Below are 19,808 nucleotides of genomic sequence, written 5' to 3'. Positions count from 1 at the left end.
AGGAGACCATGGAGGGCTATGACATGTTACTAATCGTAATGGGCAGTTCCTTCCTGGCACACAGAAAGTTCTAATTAAAACAAAATTATATTACATTTATTTGTGTGCATGCTCTGTCATGTATGTGTGGAGATCAGAGGACAACTTACGGAAGTTGGGTCTCTCCCTCCATAACGTAGGTCTCGGGGATTGAACTCAGGTCATCAAACTTGGCAGTAAGTGCCTTTACCCACTGAGTCATCTTGCCCACCCTAGTGTGGTCTTTTGTTGTTTTTATTTCTTGTTTTAAATGTCTAACGCAGATTCCTCATGCTTATCTGGGACTAGCTTTAAGAAGTCTGGCCCTTGATGTTAATAACACCACTGGTTTCCTGGTGCTGTGGCTGGCTGGGGAGAATGTTGATTTCTCTTAAATACACTATTCCTTGACTGTCTCGGTGGTGGATCTTGCAGCTTTCTATTAACCCATGAAGTGACTCTCAGAGTGGATAGCAATTGAGCAGAATGGGTTGTCCCTGGGGACAGGGTTGGGGGCAGTGGAGGATGAGGAGGGCTGGGGGCATCACTGATTGTCTGTTCCCTTCTGACTGGCCTTGATGGGAGTCAGTGTGGTTTGCACCCTTCCATAGCTCTATCTTTGTCTCTTTTTACATTGTCCCTCCACTGTCCTAGTCTGTCTATACAGGTCTTCAACATGCCAGACTCTCCTACTCCCTGACGCAGGGCCTCCTCTGCTTGTCCTTCTGTCTGTCTGTAGTAGTCAACTCAACTCCACCTGAAACTTCCTCCTTCTCTGAGTCCCTGTTGCAGGCAGAATCATAGTCCCATTGATGTCCATGTCTTAATCCCAAGATCTAGGGATGAGCCATTTTATAGGGCAAAAGGGACTTAGCAGATGCTGTGAGGGCAAAGGCTCAGGGACTACCCTGGGCTGTGCAGGTGGGTGTGGGAGGGTGATAAGAGAATGAGAGCCATGTCCTAACAGGCTGGAGAACTGTGGGGACAGCAGAGAAACTGACCTATCAGCACTGGGTGGCAAGATGGATGGGGGCCAGGAGCCAGGGACATGGGTACCGGGGAGGGTAGCAGACCAGGACCCAGGGACGACATTGGAGGCCCCATGGCATCAGAGTACAGCTCTGCCCTGCCCTAGTTCGCACTTGGGATTTCTGGAGGTCGCTCGGGATAGAGGATAGTGGCAAGGACTTCCCTGGGCTCCTCTGCAGACACCTGTGTCTCAGCCTCAGCCTCTTTCATGGGTCACTGGCCTCTTTTCCCCAGAGCATGTTCATTGCAGAGGGACAAGAGCTTGACTTTGACGGGAGTCTCCCAGGCAGAGCAGATGGGAAAAATGACACACCTGGCCCCAGTCTGCCGATGCTTCCTTGTTTACCTGAAAGCCAGGCACCCTGGGTGCCCCTGCATCCCATCCCCTCAGCTGGGGCAAGTCCTGGTTATACAGCAGCCGGAGCTCAGCACATGCCTACCCGATAGGTGGCTGGACATTCCAGTGATCACTCTGACCCCAGTGACCGCTCTGCCTTCCAGAGCACTGGCAACTTAAAGTGTGATGAGAGCTCGGTGCTTGGGAGACCGAGGCAGGGGGATTGTTACAAGTTTGAGGCCAACCTCATCTACAAGGTGACTTCTAGGCCAGTCAGGGCTACACAGCAAGAGCCTGTCTCAGAAAACAAAAGAAAAGCCAAACCCTCCCCTGTCTCGCTCTCTGTCTCCAATGCTCCATTAACCCAGTGATGTCATTAACCCATTTTCTGGAGAACAAAACCAAGGCCCAGGAGGTGGCTCAGCCAGAGTGCTTGGAGTGCTTGGAGGAGAAGGGTGCTCCAGCTGTCTCCTTCCCTACCCTCTTCTCACAGCAGAGTTTGTCTATGAGCCCAGGTATCCTCATTTTCTGACTGCCAAACTCATACACATACACCAAAGTCCTGTCTTCATTCCCTGCTTTGTGAAGCTATCTCTGACACCACTCCCCGGCTCCCTATCCCGATGTACTCTAAGGACTTGCTGGTGGCCCTTTCCTTTCCAGGACTGTGACACCCTGAGGACAGACATGGGTCACATCCAGCTCTCTGGCCAAGGAACAGAGAGAGGGTTCTTGGAGATTTGCAGAAAGGGCAAATGAGTGAAGTCTGCCTTTCCCACTCTGGGCCTTGGTTTTAGAGTCCATAGTCCACAAGAGAGGAGAAGAGGATCCTTCGTTCCCCTGTCTTTGAAACAAAACACATATTTTTCTGGGTATGAAAATAATACCTATTCATTAAGGAAAAATTGGAAAATAATAGAATTATGAAGAAGAAAATTAAAACCACCCCAAGCCTGCCACCCAGAACTGTTGCTGGCGTCTGCCCTTTGGCCGATACTCTTCCTCCTGTGCAGCTTTTCCTGCCCCCCACCCCGCCCCTTCTTAGCATCTTCTTAGAATGAGAACACACAGCACATGCTGTTTGAAACAACCCAACATACTCTGTGTGTCCCTGGTGTCACTAAGTTCCCTCCATGATGGCAGCAACTAGAAACTGCTGAGCTGGGGGCCCCAGGGTGGACCACCATCATGTTCCCTTGGGCCAACAGCCCAGCTGCCTAGGGTGTCACTGTGAGGGACACCTCCTGAATGGAGTCTGTCATATCCCTGACCCCACCGCCCTTAGGACAAATTCTGGGACGGGGATGGCTGAGCCAGGAATGAGTGCCCTGCACACCAGCCCTCCAGCTGTTTCTCCAGCGTCCTCTGCCAGAACCTCAAAGTTCCTGCCAGGCAGGAAGCTCTGAGCACAGTCCCTTCTCTTCCAAGGAAAGCCCTTCCACACCCAAGGCCTCCGGGTTCCAGCCAAGGGTGAGAACACCCATTATCCAGTGCTCCATCCAAACCATGCCCAAGGCCTGTCATATATCTCTTGAGTTCCTCGGCTCTCAGTCTTAGGGTGCTGTGACCTCAGGCTGGACACACCTCATACCTTTAATAACCCACAGGCTGACCAGGCACCAGATCCTAGAGATCTGTTCTTGGAGGTGGTCATGGTTGTCTACTGCCCTACTGAAGGGAAGACAGACAGAAGGTCCGAGAAACCCTGTGGCTGGGCCTCCCCCACAGTAAATTTTCTGATTCTCCACCACAGGCTGCTGCCACCACCACAGGGAGCTGAGGGACCCAGGCCTTGTGGTCTGGGTAGCAGAGCTCTGTGTGACACCTGCAGCTAGCTGTCGGTGGCCAGATAGTGAGGTAGTCAGATCCTGCCTGGGATTTTCCTTCCACCCCACACCTCCACTGCATAGTGGAGAGGGGTTCGGGTGCAGGTAATACCTTTCAAATGGCCATCTGCCTACAGTCAGTGCACCAGTATCAGACCTTATCCCTGCTGTGCCGGGACCCCCTCTCCACATCCCCAGACGAAGTGCTCACTTCACTGTGCCTGATGATAGATGGGTTCTTTTTTAGGCTGCCTCACAGGAAGAAGGGGCCAGAAATGAGCTCCGGGGTTGCCCAGGGCCCTGGGGACACTTCCCATTTGCATGTCTTTCCCCACTACCCTGAGAGTCCTGTGGATCTGTCAGTCCTGAGAGGCCTTCCAGATCTGGCACAGGGGACCGTGGCAGTGGGAAGGTCCCTGATGGCCCCCTGTGTGAGAGCTGACGAGCTCAAAGCCCAGAAGGATGTCACCAGCTTCCTTGTAGCTCTGTTGTCTTTCAGAGTGGCCTTTCCACTGTCACTTCTGTGCTTAGACAGCACTGGGACCTCTAAGAGTGTGAGATACTTCCTGCTTAGAAAAGCAGGCCTGTGCTGCCCTGCCCCCATAGCTTCTATTGGGGTGAACCTGACTGCTGAAGTGAGTGTACTGTATGAGGCTGTGTGCACATACACACACAGTGGGCAAGCACAGGCCCAAAGCCCCAGGCCCAGGGCTCAGCATATAGGGCATGAAGTAGCTATGGGGTCAAATGTTGGTTGTGTTGACTTAGTACAAAGGCGGGCACAGGAGGGCAGGGTTTTGGGAGGGCCAGTTCCGCATAGGACAGGGATACTCCTTGGGAACTGTATTGAGGATGAGAATGGCTAGGCCTGGTGCTGTCAGGGCCTGGGGCAGCTGGAGCTGGAGGATGCTTGCTGGGGGAATTGCCTTGCCTGACCTCTCTTATTTATTGTCTATTTAAACAATGGGGTTAATACGGAGCATTAATTGAACTGCCATTCTACCCACCCTGGGATGAAAATCACAAGAGTGCAGTGAGAAACTGGTAAATACAGAAAAATGAGCAAAAATGTCAAAGCTTCAGATCCCATCATCGGAGAGAATGGGGTGGTGTGTGTGTGTGTGTGTGTGTGTGTGTGTGTGTGTGTGCATGGTGTGTGTGTATGCATGGTGTATATGCGTGTGTCTAGAGGTCAAAACTGAGTCACTAAAGGTTGGTGGCACCCTCCGGGTGGAGATGGTGAGCTGAGATGACATTTGGAATCTGGGGTTGATGAACTTGAAAGTGAACCCCTCGGAAGGCCTGAGCTGAAGCCCCATTGGCAGAGCTGCTCACCAATCCCACCCTTTGTGGTATGTGCCATGGACAAGACACTCATGTCCCTGACATGAAACTCCAGATGCCACAAACCAGGCCCCAACCATGATCCTAGCTTGCTTCCTGTCGAGGTGTCACTGTCCTCAGCCCTAACCCTGATCACCAACTGAGCTAAAGTCCCACTACTCTTGTTCATCAGGGCCTCTAGAAGCTTCCCTAAGTCAAGGACGAAAGGCATTATCAACAGTGCTATTGCCCACACAGGATCCTTTTGCCCAGGTCTGCTACTGTAGGTGAAGTCTCTGGACCTCCAGGTGGCTTTGGGCCTGGCCAGACTGGGAAGGCCACAGGGGCCACACTCAGAGCTTTGGATGTCAATGACTGGTCTGTAGGGTTGGCTCAGGGCCCCTACCATGGGCTCCCATGTCCCCACACCCTCACACTCTGATCTTTTTCTGCCTGCACCCCAGGCAGGGGCTTGGTGTGGACCTAGGGTTGAACTGAGGTCTGAAGGACTCAGCTGTGGCTAACCCTCTCTCACTCCCCACTTCTGTCTGGGTGAAGGTGATGGCCTGGTGCCTTCTGAGGATCCACAGCCAGGTCCCACACCCTCATCCTCTGGGCCATCAGACCCATTCCTTTGGTGACAAAACCCAACCAGAATCATTACTAATGAGCTCTACAAGAAAGCACAGAGCCAATTTTGCCTCGCACCCCTACCTTCCTCTTCCTTACAGATAGTTGTTTGGGGTCACATGATCTATACTCATGGATGTGCAATGGAAGGGAGGCAGTGGAGCCCAGGGTGTTCCTGGATGTAGGGAAACCCAGATTTCTATGTGGCTGTACTGTTGCTGGGGTGTGTGTGTGTGTGAATGGTGTGAATGCTTCCATGCAGGCTGCCTGGTCTGAACCCAGGACAGGGGATCTCAGGCATGTGGAGCAACCTCTTTGGGCCTTAGCATCTTCATTATTAAAGGAGGATTTTTTTGTTTTGTTTTGTTTTGTTGTTTTGTTTTTTTTCGAGACAGGGTTTCTCTGTGGCTGTGGAGGCTGCCCCCCTGGAACTAGCTCTGTAGACCAGACTGGCCTTGAACTCACAGAGATCTGCCTTCCTCTGCCTCCCAAGTGCTGGGATTAAAGGCATGTGCCACCAACGCCTGGCTTAAATGAGTCTCATACTAGCATCTATATGGCTTGCCCAACAAAGGCAGAAAAACACCCAGTACATGAATTAAAGGACAGTCTGGGCTGTAGATACAGACCAATTTCACAAGGTCAGCCTGGTCACTTAATAAGACCCTGTTTTAAAATAAAATAAAAAGTAAAAAGGAGGCCAAATTCAGTGGTAGCACACCTGGCCTGTCCAGGATGTATAAGGTACTGGGTTCAATCCTTGGCTCTGAATCAACAAATAAATGAATAAATAAAGATTAAACATCCAGTGTCTTTGTTGCACCAGGATATCTGTCAAGCGTTTAGTGTTTGTATGCGACAATGGTTACTGGATGGGATGACTGGACACAGAACATTTCCTCTGTCATGACAAGTCCCGTGAGACAGAATTCTTCTCACAGTGTAGTCATGCTGACTGCCGACAGTCATCCTCAGATTATGGGACACTCTCTGTGTGGCCTCACACATGGCAGGAAACTACCCCATGGAGCGTTCTGGAAGGAAATATACCAAATGGTGGTGCATTTATCTAGGAGTGGGAGCCTCCAGCTTGCTTTTATATTCTGTGGATTCTGAAGGTGTTTTGTAACCCTAAATGCTATGGGGTCAGGGGTCAGCTGGACATTTCCTGGATACTCTCATTGGCTCTGAATCTTTAGGGCTTATTCACACAACACAGGCTTCATTCTTGTGTATGTGTGTGTGTGTGTGTGGGCACGTGTGCATGCATGTGCACGAGTGAGTGTTCATATGTATACGCCTGTGAGTATATGTGTGTGGAGGCCAGAAGCCAACACTATGCGTTTTCAATTACCCTCCACCTTAGTTTCTCTCATTCAAGTACTAACCAGGCCTGACCTTGCTTAACTTCTGGGATCAGATGAGACCAGTTTCTGAGACAGGGTTTCCCACTGAGCCTGGAGCTTGCCAGTTGGATGAGACTATCCCAGAAATCCCTGTCTTTTCCTCCCCAGCACTGGGATTGTAGGTGTGCATAGCCATATCAGCTTTTCTGTGGGGTCTGGGAATACAGGCTTAGGTTCTCATGCTTGCCTGACAGGCATTTTACAAACCATTCACTAGTCAGCTGGGGACAGTGGGGACCTGTAAGGCTGGGTGACTGGCAGCAACAGGGAAGTGGAAGTAGCCAGGTTTGTTTTCAGGCCCATCCATGATCCCTTGAAAAGAAGGGCTCCAACCCTGGCTTCAAGTTCTGATGGTGTCTGTTATGAAGTTTTGTTATTTGATGTTTATTTAAAATTTATTTTAAAAGGGTGTGTGTGTGTGTGTGTGTGTGTGTGTGTGTGTGTGTGTGTAGAGGACAACCTAGGGTGTTGGCCCTCGGCCACCTAGCTCGAGACAGGTCTCTTGTTCTGCTGTGTAGGCCAGGCTAGGTAGCCTGTGAGTCCCAGCATTTTCTCTCCGCCTCCCATCCTGCTGTAGAGGCTGTAGTCTTACAGATGTGCACAAGTATGGCTGGCTTTATGGGTTTTGGGGATCCGAACTCAGATCCTCACATGACCTTCTGTAGTAGGTAACCATTACTGGGCCAGCTCCACATCCCTATCTTGAAATACATAATACACTTTGAACAGGTGTCCTGCATGGTCATTTTGCACTGTGCCCTGAAAACACCATTACCTGCCTGGGTCCCTGGTATGTCCCTGAGATAGGTCTCACTTTGGCTGATCTGAATCCCTGTCCTGGTCCTGGACAGAACCAGACTCGGACATCCCTGGCACAGTCTTCCTGTCAGAGAAGCAGTGTGCTTTGGCTATATGTTTGTGTGTCTAGAGTGGGATAAAAATAGGGCTGGAAGTGGCTCGGGAGGCCTGTGGTCTCACCACACTCATGCACACACTCACGTACAGGAACCTATCGTCACTGAGTGCCTCGGAACTGGCCTATTTCACGGAGCTGCCTATGCATCATGAGAGGTAGGGCAGTCATCACTGCCCAGCCTGCACTCTGTCTGGACTCCACTGGCTTGAAGTCATTCCTAACTCTCATACCTGGCTGTCTCCTTCCATGCTCCTCTCTCATGCTCCCCCCATGCCACCCCACGTGCTCCCCATCTCCAGGAACGCCTTGCATGATTCTTCTCATTGTGTAGACTCCACATATACCATCGGCAGGCATCCTCTATTCCCCAGATCCACCTATGGTGGGTCCAGTTTAGACTTCACCTTCCTCGGGAGCATCCTGGAAGTCTTTGAACAGGGCTGGGGACATTCACGGAGAATTCTGAGGCGGTGATGCATTTGTGCCTCAAGGAAGAGGAGACATGCTCCAGATAGGAGATGGCGTTGATATCACACAGACCTTGATATTTGCTGGGCACTGACCTCTTGCTGAGCCTCAGTTTTGCCAACTGCAAAATGGCATTAGTAACAGCGCTGTCCACAGCATGGGCTATCGTGGAGAATAGTGGCAACAAGGTCTGACTGTAACAGAACCATCACAGTGCCTGGCACACAGGAAGTTGTCAACAGACTCAACTCCTGCCTCCTTCCTTCTTTTCTTCTTCAGCTTTGCTTGGAGCAAACCCCAAACTCCCTGAGTTTGGATGCGTGTTCACTTCTACAGTAGAACGTAGGATGCCCACTCCACTGCACTGTAGACTCAAGGTGCTCATAAATGCTTATAGAGGCACCAGGAGTCTGATTCAGGGATGTAGGTGGCCTAAGTGGGACTGTAGCAGGTTCTCAGGGTCCCAGAACTCCTTAACTGCGGGGCTTGTGTAAGCACTGCCGCTTTGTTGGGCCTCACTTCTCCCATCTATAAATTGGGTCTATGTGTGTGGAATGGGGTGAATATCAGGTCCAGGAGGGCAAACACAGTTGCCTGCTGTGTTTACTCTGGCATGTTTGTATGCAGTAGGTCAGTGATTCTCAACCTGTGGGCCATGACCCCTTTGGGGGTCGTATATCAGATATCCTGCATTTATAATATGACTTATAACAGTAGCAAAATTAGTTATAAAGTAGCAGCAAAATAAATTTTGTGGTTGGAGTCGCCACAGCATGAAGAACTGCATTAAAGTGCTGAAGCATTAAGAAGGCTGAGAACCACTGTGGTGGGGGCTCAATAAATGTCCACCAGAGGGGTCCAGAATAGAGGAGAGAGCGATGCTGGGAAACCAGACTGCCTCTTCCAAGGAGCTACAGGTCCCATGCCTCAGACTCAAGCATGGCCTCAGATGCAAGTGTGGCCTGAGTATGCAAGGCTTCACCTAAAACCAAGGGAGATCCTTCCTCCACTACCTAACAGGCCAGAGCCGAGGTGGTAAAGACAGACATGGAGATTGGAAGAGAAAAGCAGAGGGTGGTTATCCTAGCACAGAGGGTAGGTGTCCTTCAGCCCCTGCTCCCAAGAGGTCAAAGCTCCTCTTCTATTTCTTTCTCTGAAAAGACTAAACAATTTTTTTTCTTCCTACATCTGTGAGTACCACAGGCTCCGTGTTGAGAGGTCTGAAAAATGCGACCACTAAGAGAATTTCCCATAAAGCCTCTGGGCCCCTCTGGCTCTCCACTCATCCCCAGTGGCCATGCTACAGTTGGCATTTTATTTCCTTTATTCTTTGCATGAAGATGGCCTTGTTTGGCTTCATATAGGGAACCCGGCCAGGGAGTATCAGGCTTTGCCCAAGGGTCCCACTAATCCACTGGGAACTCTGCTCCTTCCCTACCCAGGGCCTGCACTCTTGCTAAGACACCCAGGAACTGGAGCACTGGTAACAACTTAGGGGGTCCTGAGGTCTCCAGGCCTGGGTAGGCACAGCCAGCACCCAAGGGAGACCTGGAGGAGGTCCTCAGAGGGGCAGCTCTTGGGTGGGTTTGGGGCACAGGTGTGACACTAAGGAAGCTCCCCTCTGTCCCTTCCCTTCACCTCCTTCCCCTTCAGGGTCTCCAAGGGCTGCTCCTATCACTAGCCATTGCCTTCTCAGCAGAAGCAAAGGGGCCAGATGACCCACAGATGTGCAGGTGGGTGACAAGGGGAACCCGCACCAATTACAGTCCCATGGCACACTGGCAGGGCTCAAGACTTCCGTGGATTCTCTGGACTCTCCACTGGAAGGTGTTTTGGGTGGGTGGGGCTGATCGTGGCAATCTCGAAAATCGTAACTTAGACTAATCTACCCTCTCTGCCCACACGTAAGTCTGAGCCTTGTGCCAAAAATGCCTTTCCCAGACTTAAAAGAAAACCCCAAAGAGGAACCTAAACCTCTGAGTTGCCAGCACCCATAGGCTGGGATAGCTCTGGCTTGGCGTTCAGAGAAAAACCAGCCAGCCTAGGGGAAGTGAGGGGGCACAGAAACCTGTACAGAACAGCAGTGCCCTTCATCCCTCCTCAGTCGCCACCCATCAGGGTTTCTGATTCCCCCCTTGTAGCGAGGGACACTGTATGTCACTTGGGAGCCCACACCCACTACTTGGAACTCTCTTTGGATGCTTCCAGAATGAGGGGTGACGACAGCAGGCACCCTAATTGCTGGGAAAAGAGGCTCTTGAGAGGGGGTGGCCTTGAAGCTGGGTCTTGAGGAGAGGCAGGGCTCCTACTTTCTGTTATGTTCCCCCCCCCCACGTACTGGAAGAGGAAGGATAGCTGTTTATACTTCTGACGTTGATGGAGGCTTGACTGTGTCGCGCCCTGTATTGACCTCATCCTATCCCTAGACTTAATTTCTCCCATTTCACAGAGGAGAGAACAAGTACAGAGAGGGAAGGTGCTTTTCACCAGGATGCACAGCATAGAAGTGGTAGGGCCTGGATGCAGCTTGGGTTCACACAGCCAAGCTGTGTTCCCCTCCCCAGGGCTTTCTGAGCTCCCTGCACAGCTCTCTCTAGCACTGGGAGACAGGGAGCCGCATACTGGGTGAAGGAGAGCAAGTTGGAGGCTTCAGACAGGAGGCCCACCTGCATGGCATACACTCTGAGCCTGTTTCTTTGAAATTCCTCTAGTTAGCCCATCCTCTCTCTCTCTCTCTCTCTCTCTCTCTCTCTCTCTCTCTCTCTCTCTCTCTCTCTGTGTGTGTGTAATTTTTTAGAGACAGTCTTAAGTATCCTAGGTTGACTTTGAAACTCAATGTGTAGAGAAGGATGGCCCCGGCATCTCATCCCCCTGCCTCCATCTCCCGACTGCTAAGAGTCACAGGGACATTCTGCTTGCTGCTTTGCTGGGATCAGACCCAGGGCCTCATGCACACTAAGCAAGCAGTCTACCAGTCGAGCCCCAGTCCTAGCCCCTTTTATACAATTGCAGTTCAAAGGAGCCAGCAGGTTAACATGCCTGAGTACTAGCTGCTGAGTAGATAGATTCACAGTGTCTGAGCCCTGAACTCGGCTTTGCCTGGAGCTGAATTGGAGGGGCGGTCTCTTCCTGCTCACCCCACCTTTCCCTGGAGCGACTTGTTAAGGATGTGATGCTCCAGGTCCTCACTCTGACTTCTGTAGGCGAGACCAGGTGGGTCCTGCCCTCATCTCCCCACTCACCGTGAAGAGTGCCCCCACCCCAGCTGCAGTTTCAAGGCCTGTGATAGGGGCTGGATACAGACAGTATCGAGGCACTGAAGCCCTTCCTTCCCCCCTTTTTCTTTTTTCCTCCCTCCCTTCTCTGGAAATGACTTAGGAAGTCCTAAAGCTGCCCTGGGAACTGAGGCTCAGCGCTCATAATTTCCGGTCTATTGCAGGGGGTCTTGGAGCATCACCTGGCAGAGTGGATGATGGCAATGAAGGCTGGGCTGGGAATGTAGCTCAGTAGTAGCACACTTGCCTAGAATGTCCAGGAACACACACACACACACACACACACACACACACACACACACACACACCACACAGAGTACGACTCACCAATCCCTGGCAGCTACAGGTCTGCAGATGGCACAAAACCAGACATGTGGATCAATGAGTCAGAATAGAGGAGCATATGTACCCCATGCAGCCACGGCCACCTGATTTTTGATGAAGATGCCAAAAATGATGTAAAGACAACATCTTCAACAAACAATTCCAGGAAGATTGGGTACCCACAGGACGAAGAACAAAGAAAGATGCATTCTTTCCACCCTTCAAAGAAAGAACTTCAAATTGTCAGAAATATTTATTTTTTTAGGGTTTTTTAAAAATGTATGTGAGTGTCTTCCTGCATGTATGTATGTGCATCACATGTGTACAGTGCCTGTGGAGGTCAGGAGAGGGCATTGGACACCCTGGAATTGGAGTTTTAGATGGTTCTGAGCCACCATGTGGGTGCTGGGAATTGAACCTGGGTGCTCTGGAAGATGACCTTCTGAGCTATTTCTTCAGCCTTGGGTCAAAGATCTTAATTTCAAGCCTGAGACTGTGACACTGTTGGAAGAAAAAGCAAGGCAAACACCTCCATATACAGATATAGGAAGGCCTCCCAAGTAGGACTCGCATTCAGGTGGCTCAGGCCAACAATTGACAAATAGAAAGAACTTCATGGAATTAGATCAGTCGAAGTAACATCTTACAGAATGGTAGAAATTGTACCTGACAAATTAGTGTCTGGAATATACAAAGAACAAAACAAAACAAAACAAAACAAGACAACAAAACAAAAATAAAAAACCAAAAAACCCAACAGCAAGAACCCAAACGACCTAATCAGTAAACAGGCTAATGAGATGAACAGACAGTTCTCCAAAGATAAAATACAAATGGACAATCGGCCTTTGGAAAACCAGCTTCCCCAGCACAAGAGAATCAAAACCACACTAGGAGTCCATCTCATCCCAGTCAGAATAGCATCAAGGGAATAAGAACAGACGCGGGCGAGGGGAAAGGGGCCCTGCTAACTGCTGGCGGGGGTGGTGGTGGTGGAAGGTAATCCTGCTGCAGTAGAAGTCAGAGCTTTCTCAAGAAACTAGAAATAGTCAGGTGTGGTGGCTCACACCTTTACTCCCAGGACTCGGAAGGCAGAGGTAGGTAGATAGCTTCAATTTGAGGATAGCTCTGCCTGTATATCGAGTTCCATCCAGGTCAACCATGACTGCATAGTGAGACCTAGTCTCAAACAACAAACAAACAACCCTAAAAGTAGAATTTTCACATGACCCAGCTATATTACACTTGGTCAGTTTCTCAAAAGGGCTCCCAGCTCAACAATAGGAAATGGTGTAAAAAAAATGTGTGTGCGTATATGTATGTATGTATGTATGTATGTATGTATACATATATATGTATATATAGTGGCTCTATCTATCTACAGTGGATTTTTTTTCATTCATAAATAGTGAAGTCATGTCACATGCAGGAAAATATAGCAGCCACAGATGATCACACTGAGCAAATCAAGCCAGCTTCAGAAAGGGACGTTTTCTCTCATTTGTGAGTCCTAGATTTTATATGGATACCTAAAATCATGTATAAATGAATATACAACAAGAAAGTAGGGGTGAAGCTGTCAAGGAGACTAAGAGGACTGAATGGAGGGCGAGGGACAAGCAAAGAGAGGGTAAGGGGACAGGGAGGAGGATGTTCCCATATAATATGTATACTCATCCATTTAAAAAACTTAATTAACTTAAGAAACTTTTAAATTTTTTTAAAGGTTGAAAAAGAGAGTCTGCACATGGCAGGACCCTAGGAGGCGGCAGGGCCCTAGGATGTGGGATTAAGACACAGTGCTCTGGATGCTGCACTGAAGCCCAGGTTTAGGCCTGCCTCCCCACCTCTCAGAAGCCCAGGTCTGCCAGACGCCGGACTTTCTTTTCAGTCATTGTTCTCTTGTCTCACAGAGTCTTCTGGAAGGTCATGTTTTCAGGCCCCTCCCCCTCAGGTAACCAAGCAAGTCTCAGCTTTGATGTGGCCACCTCATGGCACTGCCATCAATGGGCCCACTATCTGACCTGCAGGGCCACCAGGGTTGGCTGCAATGGGTGCGGATGAGGCCTGGACACACAGTCCCACTGTGTGAGGCCCGTTCACACCCACCCAGAGCCTGTGGGCAGTGGGGGGCTCCTAGGAACTCCTTTCCAGCCTGGGGATGAGACAGACAGGGTGGTTTGAGATGCTGTTTGCAGGGCGGCCTCAGGAGCCGCCATCAAAGAGCCTTGGTAGACGAGGCGCCATAATGGGTGGGGAAAGACAGATTCATCTCCCGCCAGGGTCAGTGGAGGAGGAGGCCACGGGGTCACATACTTTGGGTGACCAACCACCAGGGTGGCCTGTGACTGGGGGGGGATCCCTGTCCTGTTACTAGCCACAACTGAAGCTTAGGAAAAGACATGGTCCTCTTTCCTGCTTCCTCTCTATCCGGTGACATCCAAATCAGGCATTTTAAGTAGATATGCCTGGAACCGTGTTGTTAGCTCCCTGCCACCAGCAGGTATGCCCTACGCCTGAGAGTCCAGTTCCCATTTCTCCCAGATGTCTAAGGGGTAGGGTCTGAGATGCCCACTGATCTCAGCCCCTGCTAAGAGAACAGAGGCCAAACAATCAAATGCCTGTCCTGTGCAGGGGATCCTGAGTACATGGCCATCCCCAGGACCACCCAGAGCATCTTTCTCCCCTTGAGATCTTGAGATCTCTGGATCTCACTCTGTTATCTTTCTCTTTGTCCCTTCCTTACCCTTTAAGACTTGGTACAGTTACTCCCACATCCCCTATCTCAGCCACGAACCATCACATCCTTGCCTATGTTGCTGTTGCCCATCTTTTACTCTGCCAGCATGCTCTCCTTATGCTCCCAGGATGGGGACCCATAGGAACCAGCTCCTGGCAGGAGGCCAGCCTTTGCCATCAGTAGAGCAGTTGCTCTGAGCTGGGCCCTCTGCTCATTTGCTTTCGTTCACAGTCCCCACAAGATTGGTGCTGCTACTATCTCCAGCAGAAGGGGAAGCTGAGGCACAGGGTGGGTGAAGAAACCTGCCTGTGTTAGCTAGGAACGGGTAACACACGGGCATGACTTAGAATCCACCTTCAGAACCCAAGCCTGGCAAACTTCTGTGGAATGGCTGAATTAGCAAGTCAAATATATTTCTGTACTGGGGACCCCTAAATCTGCATGCAGGTAGTATGTCCACTTCCTCAGATGCCCCCCCAAAGGCTTCTCCCCTCTACCCCCATGTCTTTGGGAGTGAGACTCAGCTGGTGAAGGAACAATGTTGGGTGGTTAGGGGGGACCTGCTGGTTGGAGGTGCCTCTGACCAAGAAGGGCCTTGAGTAGACTTGGGGTGATGTTGTCAGCTCCCAACAGAGCTAAAGTTGCCCTCTTGAACCCTCCACCATCTCCTTGGCCTTTGCTACAGGTTGGGGTCCTTTTCCTGCCCCCTTTCCTCCTAGGAAAGCCAGGGATATACTGGGTCCTTGAAGGACCGGGTTAAAGGGCAGGACTGAGAAGGCATGAAGGGCAGGCTGGGCAGCTTCTGGGAGTTTCTACTCAAGCCCTGACTCTCAGGAGGCTCAATTGTCTGTCCCCTGTTGATTCCAGAGGCCCTAGATGTCTGCTGCCTGCTGATGCCCGAAGGCAAAGCATGGGAACACAGATACCAGCAAAAACATAGATGAAGTTGTTCTCTTCTGGTCTATGGGCAGAGCTTCATGACAGTGCAGCAAACCACCCCAGGCTGGGGCAGGGCCAGAGGGGTTGGAGGCAGCCTGAGGAGCATCAACTCTAACTCACATGTCCCCTTTACCAATGAAAGAATAGCACTCAGAGATGTCAAGTGCCTGCTTGGAGTCACACAGCACATGGACATTAGAGGCAGGCAGAAGACTGGGCTCTCTGCCAGCACTGCCCAAGTCAGCATACTGATTCCACAGCCTGAGACCGGGAAAGGATCATGGCATTTTCCAGTTCTCTAGGAGACTGGCTGAGGGTCTCTCTGAGGCAGTGAGGAGGGTCAGGCTTTGGAGAGAGCTGGGAAAGTAGACACTGTGGGAGAACAAAGACAGGGGCTCCCTTCTGTGAAACCCCCACAGGGGGACCCCAGAGTCAGAGTGCCAGAACAGCAGCGTTAGAGTTCTTGACCTGAGCAGAAATCCTGGGGGTCCATGAACCCAGCTGGAAATAATGAATTTTCCCTTCTGTTAGCAACTATGAAACAAAATTTAGCATCTTTTCCCACCACGATGGTGTCACCAACGGAAACCACAGAGTGTTTTTGATCTCAAGAAGGTGGTGGCCGATGACCCTTCACTATCTATCGTCAGCAATCATCACCCCAGAGTCACACTGGGTTTTGGATCCACAAGGAGGGCCACCGTCATTCAAGTATCTCCAGAGAGGCCCGAGGTCACAGTTCACAAACGGGCCTTTAGAGACTGGAAAATGTTCCCCTAGGTCTGGTACCCTCGAAAAATCTTTTTGGTTTTGTTATATGTCTGTAATAGTGTGATTTGAGAAGTCCCAGGCATCCTGGGGGTCTAGGATGGTGGATACAGGGGAATCCTGAGGCTGGAGCTATGAGGGCTCTGAATTAGGCAGCCGAGCCTGAGTGGGCAGGTTTAAAGGAGAGAGAGGAGATCAGGCCAGGATGTCTTCTTGGGGTGACAGTGACCTCCTTCCTTTTCCCGTGATTTGGGCCACAGCTGTGGCAGTCCCCTCTTCATACTCCTACTTCCAACTGCCACATCTAGGGGCTTTGTGTTAGGAGCCCACCCAAGGCAGCCAGCACTAGCCCTGTCTTCTAAGGTTTCTTTGTTTTAAGCTCAACTTCTCCATCTTGCTCAGGGAGGGAGAAATACAGATTACAAAGATCCAGCAACTGGTTTTTATAAATTCTTATTTTCTTGCCCAGTAACTGCCTTTAATTAACACTGAAGACTACAAAGGGTGTGCAGTACAACAGCGGTGACTGTGAGGGACAGGACCTGGGGCCACCATTTGTCACCAGCCACAGCCAGGTTTGGAGGGAGTGTTCCTTCTCCCGTGGCTCAATCACCATCTGAGCCTCTGCCTCCCCAGATCACCAGCAAAGAGCTATGTCTTACTGTTAGGCAAATTCTTACCACATGAACCCACAGGTCTCCAGGCCCCCTAGAACCAAATGCTGAGCCCAGCTAGCCAGGCAGGCAGAGCTCTATGTCTCATTTGGCCACCTCAACTCAAAAACGGCAATGTCTTCCAACCCTAGAATTCCAGAACATTCTGCCCCATCTTCTGCAGAGAAGCTTTCCCTTGAGGAGCCCAGACATATTGTCCCACACACAGCTCAGATTACAGAACACCACAGCTAGAGGGGATGCCATCGGGAGCAGAGAGGTTAAGTGACCCATATCAGGTCACTCACTGAGGTTGGCACAGCCTGGGGCTGAAGTTTGGGGATCACAATCTCCTGATCTCAGGTGCCACAGCCCCATGGGCTCCTGCAAAGGGTCAGGAAAGTGACCAAGGTATGTAAAGCTAAGGTACCTCAATGACCAGAGACAGGACATGTCTTTCCTGGGGTTTAGCCTAAGCCAGAGGTTCCATGTCAGATATCCTGGCTCCTATCCTGCTGAGGAACACACCCCAGAACTCTGGGTCTTCCTGGGTCATGAGTAGAGACAGAAGCCACTCAAAAACACTTTCTGTGACCAAAACTTTAGACCTTCAGGGACAGAGGAACCCATAGTATCCGCCAGCGTTGAGCAGATTCTCGTAGAGGCCTGCGGCTTCTTTTCCCTCCCTTTGTCCCCACTGTTCTGGGAATGCACAGAGAATGCAGAGGGTGGTCTTCAAGGTCTGTGGGTCCAGGCACAGCCCTGGCCCTGTTTGCCTCCCATGGTTCTCCCAGACACATTTGACCCCAGTCCGTTTGAGCCCTGATCTAGGCAGACAGGCTTTGGTGCCTTATTCTTCCCATCCCAGGACCTTCTGGGGTTTAGTTTTTGAGGTCTATAGGGAGCCATTGCCCCTGTCACATACCCCACCAGCAGAGAATCAAAGTCACATATCGATGCTCATGCCAGGAGACCACAGAGGCCACCAATTCCTCTCCCCACTTAGCTTCATAGAGGCTAGCCATCGAGGTGGCTAGAGCAGTGGATTGGAGGGTCATGGTCTGAGGCCATTACAAGTCCCCACCCAGGAGAGCCCCTCTACTGTCACTCACCTCGGATGAAGGTCGGTGTGTAGTTGGGGAAGGAGTCGAAGATGCTGTTGGAGGCCATACCCCACGCTGACAGAGGCAAGGACTCGGCCTCAGGGGGCTGGGTTCGGACCCACTTGGTTGGCTGCTGTTTTGTTATATATTTTTTTTTTCAAGCTGCTTTTGAAAATAAAAGGGGGGAGGTGTTGCTTTTCGTTTGTTTTTTTGGTTTGGTTTCTTTTTTTCTCCCCCTGCTGCTATGAAAAAGAAAAAAAGAAAAAGAAAAAAAAAAAAAAAAAAAAAAAAAAAAAAAGGAAAGAACGCGAGAGTATCTGTGGGCGAGAGAGAAGAAAATCTCCAAGGAAAGAAAGTTTCGGTTTGTACCCAAGAATTTGGCTTCCCGGTCCCACAGGAATGTCTAGCCACAAATTTTCAACAGCCCTATGTGCAGAGTATCATTAAATGGTGGGAAGGGGCTCTGGACAGCCAGGGCGGAGGGGCCTCGGGCTGCAGCAGAGAGGCAAGACTCAGCAGCGGGAATGAATGAATGAATGAATGAGGCTCACCCTCCACAGAGCCCAGGCTGTGGTGGGGGCCAGGACGGCCAGGGGGTGGGGACGCCAGGAGCCAACCAGCTCCTTGCAGGGCCCTGGAGGCAGCGAGGGCCTGGCCTTGTGGTTCTGTGGTTGAGGGACCAGGCCTTCCCAGTGTCAACCCAAGCTCACATCACAGGATGCAAGAAGCCAGCTCGCAGCCTGGGCCCATTGGCTAGGCCACTGTCACCTGGGCCGTGATGTCACGGCCCCTTAGAAGATCTTGTGGCTACACTCCCCCTGCCCCCCCCCCACCCCGAGGCTGAAAGGAAAAGAAAAGAGAGAAAAGGTAGGGTTTCTTTTTGTAGATCTGGCTTCATCATACAACCCAGGAGATGGAGCTAGGAGCCACTGAGTGGGCAGCTGGGTGTGGCTTGCAGTGGCCTAGGAGACCCTTTCTTAACGAAGGGTAGTGGTGGCCTGGCTGCTCTTCCCCAGGAGCCAAAGCTTGGCTCCACCAGAGGGTGGAGGACCCCTCACTGTCGCTGTCACTGCCCTAGGCTGCGGCTGACACCCTGCCATGTCCGTCACCACACTGCCAGGCAGAGGCGTCCACATATGTGGCTGGGTGGCACTTCAGGAGGTTTTATGGGAGTTGGGATTTGTGTACAAATGGGAAACACATGAGGCGGCTGCTGCGGCCTGCCCACCAAGAAAGGCCTTGCTTGGGAAAGCTGTGGCATGGCTGAGCTGGGAGCGCTCCTGCTCTCTGCTGGAACCTGGTCTGGGGCCTTTGCCATGCCCTTGGGCTGTTAGAGCCAGAGAGACTCTGAGCTTCCTGCCTCAGGGCCTTTGCCTTGGACAGGCCTTTCCTGTGCCAAGAGTCAGAAAGGCTCAAAAGACAGGGACAATGCCCCTCTCATTGTCTAAGAAACCTGTCAGGTGTGGAGCGTGACTTATGAAATTTGCCTCGAGAGCTCCCGTGTTGCAATTCGTAGGCCCCATCCTGGAGGCCCAGACAATGAAGACATCATGCCTAAGATCTCACAGCCTTTTAGAATGGGATTAGAACTTCTACCTTTTGCTCTCTTACCGAAGCCTCAATCATTGTCACAGCCTCAGCTGTCCTTTAAACTATCTCCAGACTTCAGACAGGACACCACGCCAGCTCTCACCAGAGTCTGGGCCTGGGGCTACCAGTACCAGCATTGGCTCAGGCCTAACCCTGGGGAGGAGGGGATTATTTAAGGACATGGACCTTTCTGCCTCTCAGCGACACTGGATATTCTATCAGGAACAAGCCCCTAAACGTGTCCCATCTGAACTGTGGGTTTAGTCCTCTGCCCCACAGGCAAGCACTGTAAGTACTGCCGAGGTTGGACATAATTTGAGTTCCAGCTGGTGGTGATAGCTGAAGGGCTCTGGAGACACTGAAGCTGCTCGACATGGGGCCTTCCACTTCCTTTACCCGGCCTCAGTCTGTATTCCTGTGAAATGGACATGACACCGTGGTGGAGGAACCTTGCTGGTTGAGG

The 19,808-nt window shown here is 51.1% G+C and overlaps 1 protein-coding gene across 1 annotated transcript in view; it reads right to left on the bottom strand.

Moving 5' to 3' along the window:
- Runx3 (RUNX family transcription factor 3) overlaps nt 1-17,960 on the bottom strand; it is a 56,105-nt gene extending 38,145 nt beyond the window's left edge. Inside the window, exon 1 of the mRNA XM_051173668.1 lies at nt 17,765-17,960. Coding sequence (XP_051029625.1) covers nt 17,765-17,822 — 58 coding nt within the window. The 5' untranslated portion in view covers nt 17,823-17,960. The remainder of the gene's footprint in view (nt 1-17,764) is intronic.
- Between the last annotated feature and the right edge of the window lie 1,848 nt (nt 17,961-19,808).

The sequence above is a fragment of the Phodopus roborovskii genome, unplaced genomic scaffold, assembly GCF_943737965.1.
Source record: "Phodopus roborovskii unplaced genomic scaffold, PHOROB, whole genome shotgun sequence".
Taxonomy (NCBI): domain Eukaryota; kingdom Metazoa; phylum Chordata; class Mammalia; order Rodentia; family Cricetidae; genus Phodopus; species Phodopus roborovskii.
Note: the sequence above shows the minus strand (reverse complement) of the source record. Positions and strands in the feature narration are given on the sequence as shown.